Source organism: Physeter macrocephalus, chromosome 1 (assembly GCF_002837175.3).
Source record: "Physeter macrocephalus isolate SW-GA chromosome 1, ASM283717v5, whole genome shotgun sequence".
Lineage (NCBI taxonomy): Eukaryota > Metazoa > Chordata > Mammalia > Artiodactyla > Physeteridae > Physeter > Physeter macrocephalus.
Genome location: NC_041214.2, coordinates 13,970,833 through 13,985,624, shown reverse-complemented (window position 1 = coordinate 13,985,624; position 14,792 = coordinate 13,970,833). Strand labels below are relative to the sequence as shown.

Sequence of the window (14,792 nt, the reverse complement as noted above, 5' to 3'; positions counted from 1 at the left end):
CCGTGTCCCCTGCATCGGCAGGCGGACTCTCAACCACTGCGCCACCAGGGAAGCCCTGCAATTTCTCTTTTCTATGCTGCTATTCAGGGTCAGATTTGCCTGTTTTCCATAAATGAAAGCTTCTCCTGAAACTTTGAGGCTGCATCCAAATCAAAAGAACTTAACATATTTTGTTACATCACCATTTACTTTGAAAAATATTTTCTTTGTCTTATTAATTTAGCTTTTATAGTAACATAGTGAAATATTTCATGATTGACCACAAATATTAGACATTGAGTCTGTAGCTGTTATCATCACTTTAAGATGGAATGATCCAATCACAGTACCTCAAGTTCTGATCATTCCCAGGGACAAAGTGCCCTGTACTTTTGAATCTGGGTAATTACCCAGGGGTAGTCTGAGGACACACTGTGAAAGAGCTCAAGGAAGAAAAGACAGACACTACACACTAGTGCTCTGTGAACCTAACCACCATAATTCTAATTTTATTTGAGTGTCCTGTGGTCATAAATAGCTACCTATTTTCGTGAAGGTGTAATTCACAGTGGACATTTTAATATGTAAAACCCTCCCTGCTGGAAAGTTACAAACATTAATCAAAGTGCAATCTTAAACCCCCTCAAAGTAATGTAACAGAAGAGCAGAAAAATCACTAAAACAAAAGGTGTGACATTTATTTTTACAAAAGCAATAAACGTGAGATGGGTAACATAAACTTCATTCATCTGTGTCCTACTTCTGAGATCTGTTGCTATCTGTAACATTAGTTTCCTGTATCTAGTTCCTTTCCTCTGTAATATAATAGTTTAAAAAAAAAACAAAAACATTTTGAATTGGCATCTTTTGTATTTCATTATTAGCATTGTGCCTGAGACCAGAACCAGCAATTTGCATATTATTTGTTATTACCCATTAAAGTCCAGGCAGAGTATACCATCACTAAATCAGAAGTTCATAATTGAACAAATGAGACCTGAAAATATGTTAAATTAATTTTTATAACAGTTGAAATTTAATAATTTTAATAATTATAAGCTGTTTATGCATAAAATCTACTGCCATATATGCTGTTATCAGGGAGGAAGAAATTTTCCTCTACCCTTCTAGGATCTTCTGGCTGGTCTAAGAATTAAACTGACATGAGACAGATTAACAGAAAAGTCAAACAAAGTGTGATTACAGGTATACATGGGAGAGACCCAGGAAAACTGAGTGACTTGCCAAGATGGCTGAATCCCTCACCTTAAATACCATCTTCAGCTAAGACAAAAGGAGGCTGGGGTAGTGGCTGGAGACTTCGAAGGGGAGGAGGGCAATTCACATGGAGATGGAAAAGCAAACGTTTGGTAAACACTTGTTCTCTGGGTCCTGCTGAGACAATGGACTACGGAGTGGACTCTGATCTCTGGGCTCTGTCAAGCTGCTCCCACCACACCTGGCCCATATTTGAATTTACCTCTGGTGATGGCTCTATTCCAGGAACAGGACCTCTGTCTAAACATTTTTTAGGCAGTTAGGGGGCAGGTCAAAGTCTCTTCCCGAGTCCTTTGGGCCTTGATTTGTTTTCAGGTCAAAGTATTCCTCATACTAAAGATACATTTTGGGGTGGCAAGTTTTGCTCTCCTACACTATCAGAATGTTGAGGACTCATCAGAAATATCTTTCTAAAGTCACTGCAAGGAACAGCGTTTCTCCTCAGAAGTAGTGTGAGCACATGTCCTATCTTGCCCCTCCTGCCAGACAACCTTGAACCATACTTGAGTCATAATAACTGTGTGAATATGTATAAACGGAGTCCTAATACATCATTTTCCCTGATCCTGAGTTTTATTTATACAAATGTTTTCTTTCATAATCTTTTGGGTCACACAAACCAAATCTACCTGTCCTATGTAGTTTCTGATCTCTAGATTTTAGTCTAACACCCCTGGGATTACAAGTATATGTTTTTGTTGTGAGTCACCACAAAGCATGTGGGAAAAGGTGGAGTTTAATTAAAATAAATAAAACTATATGCTTGTAATCAACAACCTGCAAGAAATTAAAATATTGATGACTCAGCTGTGATGAAATTAGGGAGTACTGAGCTATCTGTCACACCATCCTGTCTGAAAATGTTTTCTGTTTGCAACGAAATCAAACCAAAGAAGAAACACATTGATCAACTATTCCCCCATCCACACCCTCCATCTTCAAAGTTATGTTCTTCCTAAAGAAAAATTCACTGAAATTCTATCTGGATTTTCTTTTCAAGTCCCAAATCCTTTATATGAATGTCTTAGTCATGTTATTGGAGACAGAATTCATGCTTAATTAGAATTTATCAGATAGTTGTTACATGTGGCCCTCCCTGAGTTATTTTTAAGAGATCAAAATAGGACTCACATCTGAAATCCGACAGTAGTTATTGAAATTGTAGCTAAAATGCTGATGTAGGGGTGCTGACTTTGTATTGCTTACCTTGCAAAGCAGGGTCTGGAAACAGTTCTGATTTAACCTCATTGCACTAATTACTATAAACTCCTTCCATGAGTAGGATAATAATTGCCATTCTAATTGTTGCCCTAAAAGTGGAATAACTACAATGCAGCCATTAGATAATAATATATGATTGTCTTAAGTGTATGCATGTGTGCTGACATTTAAGGAGCTATCTGAAGTCAAGCAGTACCCATTTTTCAATGAGTATATAAGGATATGTGTAATAGTCTATTAAGATGGTAATATTACTCCTGTTGCACAAAAGTGTTTAACAGTGATTATTGATGTGTGGTCTTCATAACATTTGAGCAGAAAGACATGGGAACACTGGCACCATCCTTTAGCTTAAGGCTGGCTGGGTTGTTGTTATTTTTCTCATTCTGTCTTGTATTATAGTTATTTATGCCTCTTTATCATCTCCTCAACTAGACTTTTCTAAAGTCAGGAATTGTATTTTATAAAATCTTTAGATTCAATATAGAGCCTAATTCATGGCATACACAGACAAATCTACTTAAGAACCACCTGGATTTCATTTTACAGTCATTATACAAAAATATACCTTTGCTCTCGTAGCTGGTATGCCATATTTTAAAGAAATAATTTTAAATGGCAATAATCAGAGGAGGCACATTACCCAAAACTAAATACCTGCCAAGGGGATCTCTTAGTCCCCAAAAAGGCTCCTTGTAAACTGTGAATTTAAAAAAATTTAATTCACAGTTTACAAAGAGTCTGAAATTTTAGCAACCTGTATTTCAATATTCTGTCAACTGCTCCAGAATTGTTGGCATAGTTTACCTAGTATCAGGAACATGGAGCTAAACACATTTCAATATAATTTTAATCCATTGCAGTTTCCAAAGAGATACATTAGAATGGGTTTTGTACTGTCAGTTGCCTCCATTAAAAATTTATGCAAATTAAAAAACAGATTGCAGACCTGGATATATTCCTATATTTCAAGAAGTGGAAATACTTTCAATGAATTATCTCACCTAGTGAGCTAATTTTAATTTGTTGATCATATTTCAAACAGAAAGTTAAGATTCATCTAGGAACAGTGATAATGCTTTTATTGTGGTGAGCAGATTAAATCAGATAACGCAGTATCGTTTGTAACAAGTTCTTATGTTTTCTATAGGTGGATAAGCGGAGCAGCTGTAGTCAATGCGTTTTATTCTTCAGGCAGAAATCAGATAGGTAAGGTCTACTCCTAAATAATTATTTAATATTTCTCTGTTGTTCCCAAGCAGTAGTGCTTTGCGTGACCAATTTATTATACTCCCCATAAAAGTACAGCGAAGCTGAGTTACGGATTTATTGAATATCCTCCTTGAAAGTAAATGCATCCGTGTACCTCTTTTCACTATAATAGCAAAATTTAAATCAGTATAAATCACATTAAGTAGTTTTGTTTCTTTTACAATATTCTCATTTATAGTTGAATGGTTTATCTTATTTCTAACTACTTTTATTTTATTTTAAAATACTTTTTAAAAGTCCCTTATATCGCCACAAAGTTATATTAACTTTAGGACTTTCTAAGCGTCAGCATCTTAGGTGGTTTAAAATTCCAAGAACCAAATTTTCAGAAATCCAATTTTTCTGTCAATTTTGTACGCTGGCACTGGTAGAGATGGTCCTGTTCTGTATCATCTTTTTTTCTAGAAGATTCCAAGAGGCTCAGAAAGTTGAAAAGTCAATTATACTAGGTTGAACCATATGAAATTTTATTTATTAACCACTTTTGATCAAAAAAATTTTATATGTTCCCTAGTAGTAATATCACAGAAATATGCATAGAAATTAATACATGAGTGAATAATATAATGAATAGTGAAATGGCTTAATATAACAAAGATATATTTTTTTCTCTTCCTGGGAATACTGCGACATCTTGAATCTCTCTCTTAAGTATCTCACAGATAGACCCATTTTTTCCCAAGCGTTTTTAGTATGTAGAAAGGCAACCAATTGATTCAGTACTTCAGACTCCCAAACAAACAGTACAGCCAGCTTCTCCAGGTGTACTCAGTCCAGCCCTTCATTTCTAAGTGTAGTCAAGAATCAAGAGGGAAGATAAAATTTGATGACACTTTTCCCCGTTGCTTTTATTTTATTTTCATTTTATTTATTTATTTATATGGCCACGCCACGCAGCTTGTGGAATCTAAGTTCCCCGACAAGGGATTGAATCCGGGCCCTTGGCAGTGAAAGTTGTGGAGTCCTGACCACTGGACCACCAGGGAATTCCCCCCCACCCCCATTGCTTTTAAACCTAGGAAGTGTTAAATTAAGAAGTCATCCACATTTTCTTCTAGTATTTTTATAGATTTTTATTTTTGGAGCAAATCTTTAGTCTATCTGGAATTTATTTTGGTACATGAGATGAAAATGAATTATGATCAGAAAAGTTTGTCTTTATATAACAAATAGGTAATAAGTAAGGTTAAAGTCAGTTGGTTCAAAGTCTAGGGTAATACATCTCCCAGCTAGTGAAATGATTACCTAAACCTAGATCAGAGCCTGTTTAATGATCAACTCAGAACCCATGCAATCTATCCTTTGTCATGTATTCCTAGACACCATTCAGACCTTTTCTTAGAAGCGCCATTATCTCGGGAGAGCCTTCACTTTGAAGACCTCTTGAGGTCTGTCAGTGTAAGATCTAGTTCATTGTAGACTTGGACAGAACAGGATAACTGACTTTTAATGGAACCCCAGGGCAAATTGGGGTGGCCTTGACTTGAATTCTGCATTAGGGCAGACTAAGGGATATTGCTCTATTTTAATCCAGCTCAGGATCCTATCAGACCTGACACTGATTCATCCCCATAAGAGGAGCCATACAGACCTTCTGTGGGACCATTCTGGCATGTTCATCCTTTCATTTCTTCTCTAGAGCATGTCCAACCAGTTTAGGTCAAGACGGGCCTAGTTTGGCTTTGAATTACCCCATATCCCTGAGGCTGGCTCAAAATTGGTCCGCCTCAGAGATTCCCTGATCTGAGAAGACCTGGGAATGTTCTCATTTTGAATTTAATACCCTCAAACCAAACAAGCGTACAGCAAAAGGAAAAAGAAGGTAAAAGTGTGCTAACATTTCACAAAGTAGACAAATAGCCTCTGAATAGTCAAGACTTGGCTGTGATAAGCATTCTTAATATATAAGAAAGACCTTTTAAAGATACTCAAGATAAATTCGTATGATGGAAATAAGAAATCCGAAAAATTGCTAACCTCTTTTCATATGCTTTTCATATGCTTATCTGCTAATAAAAGCAGTTCAGAGAAAGGGAAAGTGTCATGCAAGAGGAGAAATATCTGACATGTGTACGTTTTCTCCTTAACAATTCATTTAAATCTCCAGAGTGGGGACTGTCTTAACTAAAAACAATTGAAGATCCAGATCTGTATCTTTCTTCTTGATAAAAGTGTATTTGTGTGTCTATCCATACCTAGAGATATAACTTTTGCAGCACTATCTTAATGAGCTTGATATGATGTGCATTACAGAATTAGAATTGGTATAGAATAACATGTCTCATAAATGACCCTCCCACCTTCACACAAATACCCTAAGCTAGATCACATACAATTTCTAATGGGGTTGGTCTTTTTATGTTATGGTGAAAAATAACTTGTTTTATTATTGTATAGGGAGTTATTCATATTACTAATTTCTACTGTTTAATTTAATTCCCACCACTTTTGTCATAACTCACACATGTAGGCTACATTCCAATTTTTATGCACCCTCACCACTTCACATAAATAAAAAAAGCCAACCTCCAGGACAGGAAGGCATACTGAAAGTGTTAAATTCACTGGTTCCTATTCCTTGCATAGTTACTCCATGGAGCTTAGGAATCTTTCATGCCATTTCGGAAAGCTGCGCTTGAAAGTTTTGTCAAATGTTTCTCTGTAAGTTTCAGACACCACTCAATCATCCTATTAAACTTTCAAGTCGTTTCCAAAGAAATGATCAAGTCATTTGGGAAGTCTTACTACTGCTGCATTCTCCTTTTTCATTAACAAGAAAATTTTTTTCAATTTTAGGAAATTTATGGATTATGTAGTGTTTTCAGTCTGGGTGATCTATGACTACCTTGACATAATTAAATTTTCTAAAATTGTCTTAGTCATTCTTAGGAGTCTTATTTTCATACTTAAGAATTAAGAGTAATTGTTTCTGAACATATTGCTATTTCATTTAATATAAAAAACAATGTTTAATTTTTTCCACCAAAATTGAGTTTATCTGAATGCACTCTTGAGCTTTATATCAAAGATTCTAAAGTCGAATTGCTTGCAGCCTTAAAAAAATAAACCAGGGCAGTGAGGGGCTGGGGGTGGGGAGAAACAGCCTTTTGTTTCATGGACCAATGACTTATTTAATTAACTAACTTGTTGACAATCATGAACATAAAAAATGCACAACTAAGCAGTTGGTTGTTGTCGAGTTGTGATGTCTACTAGTAACAGTGATAAGGCTAATGGGGAAAATCCTCATCATAGACATTTAGCTGATAGAGTAAAAGGAGAAATCATAATTTGCAAAGTTGAACTTGAAGACTAGTATTTAATATGAGCCATAAAAATCTTATCACTTGCCTGAAGAATGGCATATCAGGGTATAATTAAAGCAGCAGGATCTTTACAGTTAATGTTTAGTCTTGATAGCACATTTCATAAGAGCATTTTATATAATGGATGGATTTTAATCAAAGTACATAGTGTGGGAGATAGTGTTCACTTTAAGTTAATAAAGTACTGCACATAATTTTTATACTTCAAGCTAAAAATAATTTCTTGGCACTGTTGATAGCTCAGGCAGCTACATGTGAGGTATAACGTTCATCAAAATTCTCCAAGGACAAAAGTATTTTTTTTTGTAATTTTGTCATTTTGAATGTTATGGCAACTTTCCAGATTTTTTTTAAAGGTCTGGAGAGCTCTTAAATTGCCCAGTGTATTTTTAAGTCTCCTCTGTCAAAATCTAATATTTATCCCTGAAGCCCTTGCAAGGTTATGTCACACTCACCCCACGTGAATGACAAAGAAACAACATTTGCTACTCTGTATTAACTAGGTCTTAAATTTCTTAAGGTCAGGGCCTTTCTATTGTATTCTCGATATCCCATGTAGCAATGGCCCGGGGCTTTGCCTGCATAGTAGATGTTGAAACTGATTTTTTTTTTTTCGATTACAGAACATCATGCTTCAGTGAATACTAGAATTGTAGAACATGAAAGATAAAATTACAAAACCATGGACGTTATGAGTGAAGGGGAGAGTATGGGGGAGGCGGAGAAATAGAAGACCATAGAGACAAAGGCCAGGAAGAAGAGGCTGTATCTAGTTCGGGAGCAATGATAAGCCATCAAAGGTGTTTTAGCAGAGGAGAGATAATGACTACAGTGGCACTTTAATTGGCAGACAAGATAGGTTGGATTAAGGATAGATAGTAGTAGGGTGAGACTGGAAGTAAGAAGACCGATTAGGAAATTAAGTTCTTGAGGCAAGGAATGAGAGTGTGAACTAGGAAGGTGGCAGTAGGACTGATAGGAGGAGATAAACAGAAGAGATGCTACTGGAAAGAAGGTACATGACCTGATCTTTTCCTAAATAGATCATATGAGACTTTGTAAAAGAAAGGAGACATCGAAGATAGACAGAAAAATGTTCAGTTTGGGTGACTGAGACCCTTCACACGCTATTAGCAGAAATAATAAAGTCAGAGTGATGGCTTCGAAGGGAAAATGATGAGTTTGATGTTTGACACATGAAATTTAAATAGTGTGAGACACCTAAGTGTAGAAAGTTAGCAAGTTAAGACAGATGTCAGGGTAGACATAAAAATTACAGTTTATTTATTTGCAAAGTCTTTAGGACACCGTAGGACATTCACTCATTCATTCATTCATTCATTCATCATCATTGATTATTCATTTATTCAACACATTTCCTGAGCACCTGTTATGTTCCAGGCACCATCCAGTTTTAGGTGCTGGAGATAATGAACTGAGAATTCAAGTGGACTCAAAAACAAACAAACACATGTATGTAGAAACAAATCTCTGATCTCAAAGAGCTAATATTTGAGGTTCTGTGGGGACAGACAAGAAAAAGAAGGACCAAACAACCATAAATAAATAAATAAACAGTCATACATGCCTTGATGAAAATAAATAAGGGTGGAGTAATCGTGGGATACTTTCGATTGAGTGGCTCTGTTTATTTACTAAGCTATTGTAGATGGATAAAATGTTAGACACATTAAAAGTAATACTTCCAGGGCTTCCCTGGTGGCGCAGTGGTTGCGCGTCCGCCTGCCGATGCAGGGGAACCGGGTTCGCGCCCTGGTCTGGGAGGATCCCACGTGCCGCGGAGCTGCTGGGCCCGTGAGCCATGGCCGCTGGGCCTGCGCTCCGGAGCCTGTGCTCCGCAACGGGAGAGACCGCAGCAGAGGGAGGCCCGCATACCACAAAAAAAAAAAAAAAAAAAAAAAAAAAAAGTAATACTTCCATTATTAAGTAACTATTTCTCCCAAATATTTGCAGTGGGGAAAAGACCTTCTGAATGAAGATGATAATTTTCCTTTGCTCTAAACTCCTTACAGTGGGAAAACAATCTTAATAGATGTTACAAAGTCAATTATGATTATAAATCACAGATGTGGTGCCACCCTGGGATGAACTCTTTACTGTCATCAACAATAAAAGACCTGCATTTGTTTCTATCACAGAAGATTTTTGTACACAATTAAGTGAAACTGACATAGTGGAAAACAGCTTAGCAGGCAAGAAGCCAACCCCAGGCCTGTCCGTCACGGAAGAAAACCACAAGTAGTCTTAACTGTCTTCTTTCCTCATAGTCTTCCCAGCTGGCATTCTGCAGCCCCCGTTCTTCAGTGCCCAGCAGTCTAACTCATTGAACTATGGGGGCATCGGCATGGTCATAGGACACGAAATCACCCATGGCTTCGATGACAATGGTAAAGTGCAATTGATGCTTTTCTTTGGCTGAGATATACCCTGGTAAACGTCATTAAGAGTTATTATAATTTATCAATACAAAAACACATTTATTCATCAGCATATCATTGGTCTAATAATCCCCACACTTTTAGTGTTCCTTTTAAATTGTTGCTTAAGAAGATCATAATTTTCTAATAGTGAGGTTAGCAATGTGTGCTTTTTACTCTGACAGAATAAAACAAATATTCACATTGAGAAAACATTGTGATATTTGTCAACACCAATGATAATGTTTGGTCTTATTTCATGATTGTTTATATCTTATCTCTCTAGACTTTTAGAGGGCAGAGTCCGTGTCTTAAAAATCAGATGTAAACTCAGAAAGTAAGGTGCCCACAGGACTTTTAACTGCTTGTGGTCAGAGACATTTTTTTTGCTGCATCTTACACCTACTCCCTAGTTTAGGGCCTTGAAAACAGTAGGCAATTAAATATTTACATGCTGCTCAAAATGCAAAATAGTTTTAGAAATGAAATTTGAGAGGAATAGAAGTAAGGATGTGAAATATGTAAAGAGGTAATAGTTGAAGTTATAACAAAGATTGATTCACAAGTGGAAAGAAAATAACAAGAGAACAGTAGAGGGAAAATAATGAAGCCTTAATCCAACTTTAGAGAGCCAGAAGAAGAAAAGGAGACAGGAAGGACTTAACTAAGCTTCTGTTAACTCAAACTATACAACAAACTTCACAGGTAGGTATTAATACTATTTCCATTTTTCAAACAGAAAAATATAGATGCACATAAGACTTGCTCAAAATTGCAAAACTGGGAATTGGTGGAACCAGGATGTGGGTTCAAGTAGCTTGTCTTTATAGCCCTTCTCTTATTCACTACATCATAGATAACTGTTTAAAAGATAATAAAATCAAGTATCAAACATATGACGTATATAAATGCTGCTAAAGCTCAAAAGGGGAAAAGATCAATGTAGTTAAGATTAGCAACGGGGAAGGGTTGGGCGGAAGGGATAGTTAGGGAGTTTGGGATTGACATGTACACACTGCTATATTTTAAATAGATAACCAACAAGGACCTACTGTAGAGCACAGGGAATTCTGCTCAATATTATGTAACAACCTAAATAGGAAAAGAATTTGAAAAAGAATAGATACATGTATAACTGGATCACTTTGCTGTACACCTGAAACTATCACAACATTATTAATCAACTATACTCCAATATAAAATAAAAAGTGAAAAAAAAAAAATTAGCAAGAAAGCTCCAGGAGAAAATGTGACTTTTTCTTTGTACTTGAAGTATAGCAAAATTATGAGTCTGCAATGTCTCATGAAGGGTTTGAGATATGAAATGAATGCCAGAGTGAAATATTGACATCTTTACAATCTCAAAACATCAAATTAAACAGATTTGGTTCAGGTGAAAACCATCCAACAGAAGCAAGTCATGATTTCAGGAGTGTTTGTCTGGTGGCCTTGGCTGAGACATCAACAGCCAAGTGGGTGAAATACCTGGATTAACACTAAGGCATATCAGCAAAGAGAGTCCCAGCAGCCTGGGTTTCATCAATTCTGGATGAGAAAGCAGAACTGTTTATCTCATCATCTGTCCAGTTTAATGTTCTCTCACATACTGGTATTTCAGTCCTTGCACTTTGAATTAAAGATATCTTATTGCAATTGTAATAAGTTCCCATTTTAGTTAAATAAATATATATTCCAGGCAGAAACTTTAACAAGGACGGAGACCTCGTTGACTGGTGGACTCAACAGTCTGCAAATAATTTTAAAGACCAATCCCAATGCATGGTGTACCAGTATGGAAACTTCTCCTGGGACCTAGCAGGTGGACAGCATGTATGTCATCAGCATTCTCTTGAAAAATTATATTCAATCTTAAGTGAATTATTGATGCTTTCTTAGCAATCCAAACATAGTTAAGGGTCTTTAGGTGTCTTTTTTTTTTTAACAGCTCAATGGAATTAACACACTAGGAGAAAACATTGCTGATAATGGTGGTATTGGCCAAGCATACAGAGTGAGTAATAATATTTTCTTCCCCTTTTAGTGATTGGAGTGTATATTGATCATATTTAATCACTCATTTAAAGGCTTTTGCAAAAGACATATAATGTAAGCAATAAATGGATGACTAGAAAATGGAAAATTCACAAGGAGAAAGAGGATTGTAAATATGCTAACCAGAAGGGGCAATACAGTTGATATGATTGAGCTGAATACCAGTCTCTAAGCTTTGAAGAAGCCAAGGAGAAAAGGAAACACAGAATATTTTCATGATGGAATTGAGATAAGCAAGTTCCACAGAGGAGGCGATATTTTTCTAAGAAATAACCTCTGAAATAGTTTTTTTAGAAAAGACAGTATATAGAAAGGTTTAGTTCAGAGTCATTGATTGATGTACTGAGCATGACCCTCAGTTTCATGGCAGATGAAGCAGTATTTGGGAACAATAATCAACATAAACCACAGGCATAATATTAAACTACAGTCCATTACAATGATAGTGAGGGACTGAAGTGATATGGTCCCAGCATGTGGCCTTGTCATGGTCCAAACCATTAGACTCAGAGTGTATTGTTGGAGCATCCCTTAGAATCTCATTTGGACTTCCATTCATTCTTAACGTTCGACGATACTTTCTGAGGGCTTTACTATGTGTTTGGCACTTGGTACTGGAGATCCAGCTTTGCACCCTCCATAAAATATGCCATTATTTGATGATTTGAACAAGGATTAAAGATGGTCTAGTGGATATTATGTGCACAAGGAAAAGTAGGGGTTTTCACAAAACAGTGGAGGAATAATGGTCTTGGAAGCAGCAAGGAGTGAGCATGATTTTGAGTTGTTTTCCCAACGCTGAGGTAGCTCACATGTGGGAGAAAAAACAGAGTCTACTTGAGAGGGTACAGGGGACAAGCTGTCCACAGGATAGAATCAGGCTACTGACATAAAGATGGATGGAATATTCATTGGAGTTGGGGAGGATATAGGGTTATTTGTTCTCCATCGAGATGTTTGGGTTGGAGGGAAGGAGGGTTTTATCAGAGCAATGCGGGAGAGTTGACTGGTGGGGCCTGTGCCTTGGCAGTGACCCTGGATGATCAAAGTGTGAGGCTTGGGAGATTAATCTGGCTGCAAAGTTTCCAAAAGAATGAGTTCCAGCCAAGTCCTGGGAGATGGTAGATTACTGCTTCTTTGAATACTTGGAAATTTTTTTACTGGATGCCAGACATTGTGCATTTTACCTTTTGGGGTGGTGGATATTTTTGTTTTCCTCTAAATATTCTTGAGCTTTATTCTAGGATGCCATTAAATTCCTCAGAAATGGCTTGGTCCTTTTAGAGCTTGCTTTTACAATTTGTTAGGCATGTCTGGGGTAGTGCTCAGTCTAGGGATAATTATTCTTCACTGCTGAGGCAAGAACCTACAGTGTGAATCTTGAGGTCTTTCGTTCTTGTCTTGTGTGATACCAGACATTTTTATCTCTAATCCTTTTCTGTGGTTCCTTCCCTAGCCTTGGGTAGTTTGCTCACATGCATACTCAGGTACTCAGCTGAATACCTGAGGGGCCATTGATCTCTGAGAGTCTCTTTCTCTGCAGCTTTCTCCTCTTCATTACCCTTTCCTTGGTGTCCCTGAATTCTCAGCACCTTCTCCTCACCCTCTCAAGGAGTCCGCCAGGCTCCCACTGGGGTTTCCTGCTCTTTTTGTGGCCTGGAAACGCTCAAGTCAAAAAGCTGGGGCCATCGTAAGGGTCCTCCTATTTGTTACCATCTCCCAGAGATGACTTTCCTTTTTGCCTGATGTCTAGTGTCATGCAAACCATTGTTTAATATATTTTGTCTATCATTTGGTCGTTTCACTGGGAGGGTAAATTCAGTCCCTGTCACTCCATCTTGCCTGGAAGTGGAAGAATGCATTGGGCCTTTTAAACTCCATGGTGATTCTAATATGCAACCAGATTGAGAATCACTGCTGTAAAAATTTGGCCAAAGTCTGGGTTAAGGGTACTTGCATGGAGATCCTCATGTAGAACAAGTACAGATTTATAATAATGAAGCAAATTACAATTGTGCAAATATGTTATTATACGTGAAATCTTGACTTGTAATGCTCCCTGCTAGATTATGAGCTCGCTAAGAGGAGTAGGCTCAAGTCTTTCCCATATCCCCAGCATCTTTGCACATTACAGATAAATCTATGTTGATGGCAAGTAAGAAGAAAAGAAATGTATTTTCTGTGTATCTAATATCACCTTTCTTTGTATTAAACTGAAACTAACACATCTCAGAAAGTTTGTTGTCAATCCCTTTCTTAAGTGTATTTAGTAGAGGGAAAACTACATTTTTCAATAGTATCTATAGATCCTTAAGAATTAAGAAAATTTCCTGATGTTCAAGTAATCTAAATTCCTTCTTCTTAATGTGACTGAGGTTCAGTCTATTTTGCCCTGTCTTCAGGGGGTCATAATAAGTGCACATCCTTATTCTTAGAATCATAGGGTGCTAGGCCTCTAAGGGCTCTTAAGAGACTCTCTTGACTTTTGTCAGGACTCACTCATATGAAGTCTGGTGTGAGTCTCTTTTGCTGAGAGTAGTAACCAAGCCAAGTACAGCAATTACAGACTCCCTTGGTAATCTTTTCTTCCAACTGGCTAGACTCACCCATCTATATAACAACATTTAGATAAGTTTTTCATCACTATTTAAGTCATCCATTCATTCAGCTAACATTTGCTGATCATCTGACATATGCTAGGCTTTTATCATCTGTTAATCATTTATCTTGTTCTTTTCAGAGCATTTGTAAGTAAATTCTAGTTTTCTTTCTAATCCATTAAATACTTGTAGGTTGCCATAACTAAATATATTATTATGGTGATTCTGATATCAAAGGTTAATTACTTGGTTACATGATCTTTGCATAGATTTATATATAAATTTAGAAATTATAAACTTCATGTTTCTCTTTCATTAACTGTCTAGGCCTATCAAAATTATGTTAAAAAGCATGGTGAAGAAAAATTACTTCCTGGACTTGACCTAAATCACAAACAACTGTTCTTCTTGAATTTTGCCCAGGTATTGTATCTTTCTTGATTGATAGATATGAAAATCGTCTTGAATTATAATTTCATAGTAAGTTAGTATTGGATGCTGAGTTTTCTTGTTTTAATCAATTGTGGCAGAGCATTTGATTGACTAACTTTCATTGTGTGTAACAGACTGTCAGACCGTATTAATGATAATTATGTTCCTGGCTGCCTATTATTGAACATTATTTG

General features: G+C 36.7%; 1 protein-coding gene across 4 annotated transcripts in view; it reads left to right on the top strand.

The window, feature by feature from the left end:
* The window catches only part of MME (membrane metalloendopeptidase), a 93,518-nt gene that overhangs the window by 66,218 nt on the left and 12,508 nt on the right, over nucleotides 1–14,792 (top strand). For all 4 annotated transcript variants that reach the window (XR_003679414.2, XM_024131912.2, XM_028488486.2 and 1 more), the window contains exons 17-21: nucleotides 3,629–3,687; nucleotides 9,365–9,484; nucleotides 11,211–11,344; nucleotides 11,460–11,525; nucleotides 14,494–14,589. Coding sequence is in view for 3 of the 4 variants with exons in the window: in XM_024131912.2 (XP_023987680.1) it covers nucleotides 3,629–3,687; nucleotides 9,365–9,484; nucleotides 11,211–11,344; nucleotides 11,460–11,525; nucleotides 14,494–14,589 (475 nt within the window). In the remaining variant the exon portion in view is untranslated. The remainder of the gene's footprint in view (nucleotides 1–3,628; nucleotides 3,688–9,364; nucleotides 9,485–11,210; nucleotides 11,345–11,459; nucleotides 11,526–14,493; nucleotides 14,590–14,792) is intronic.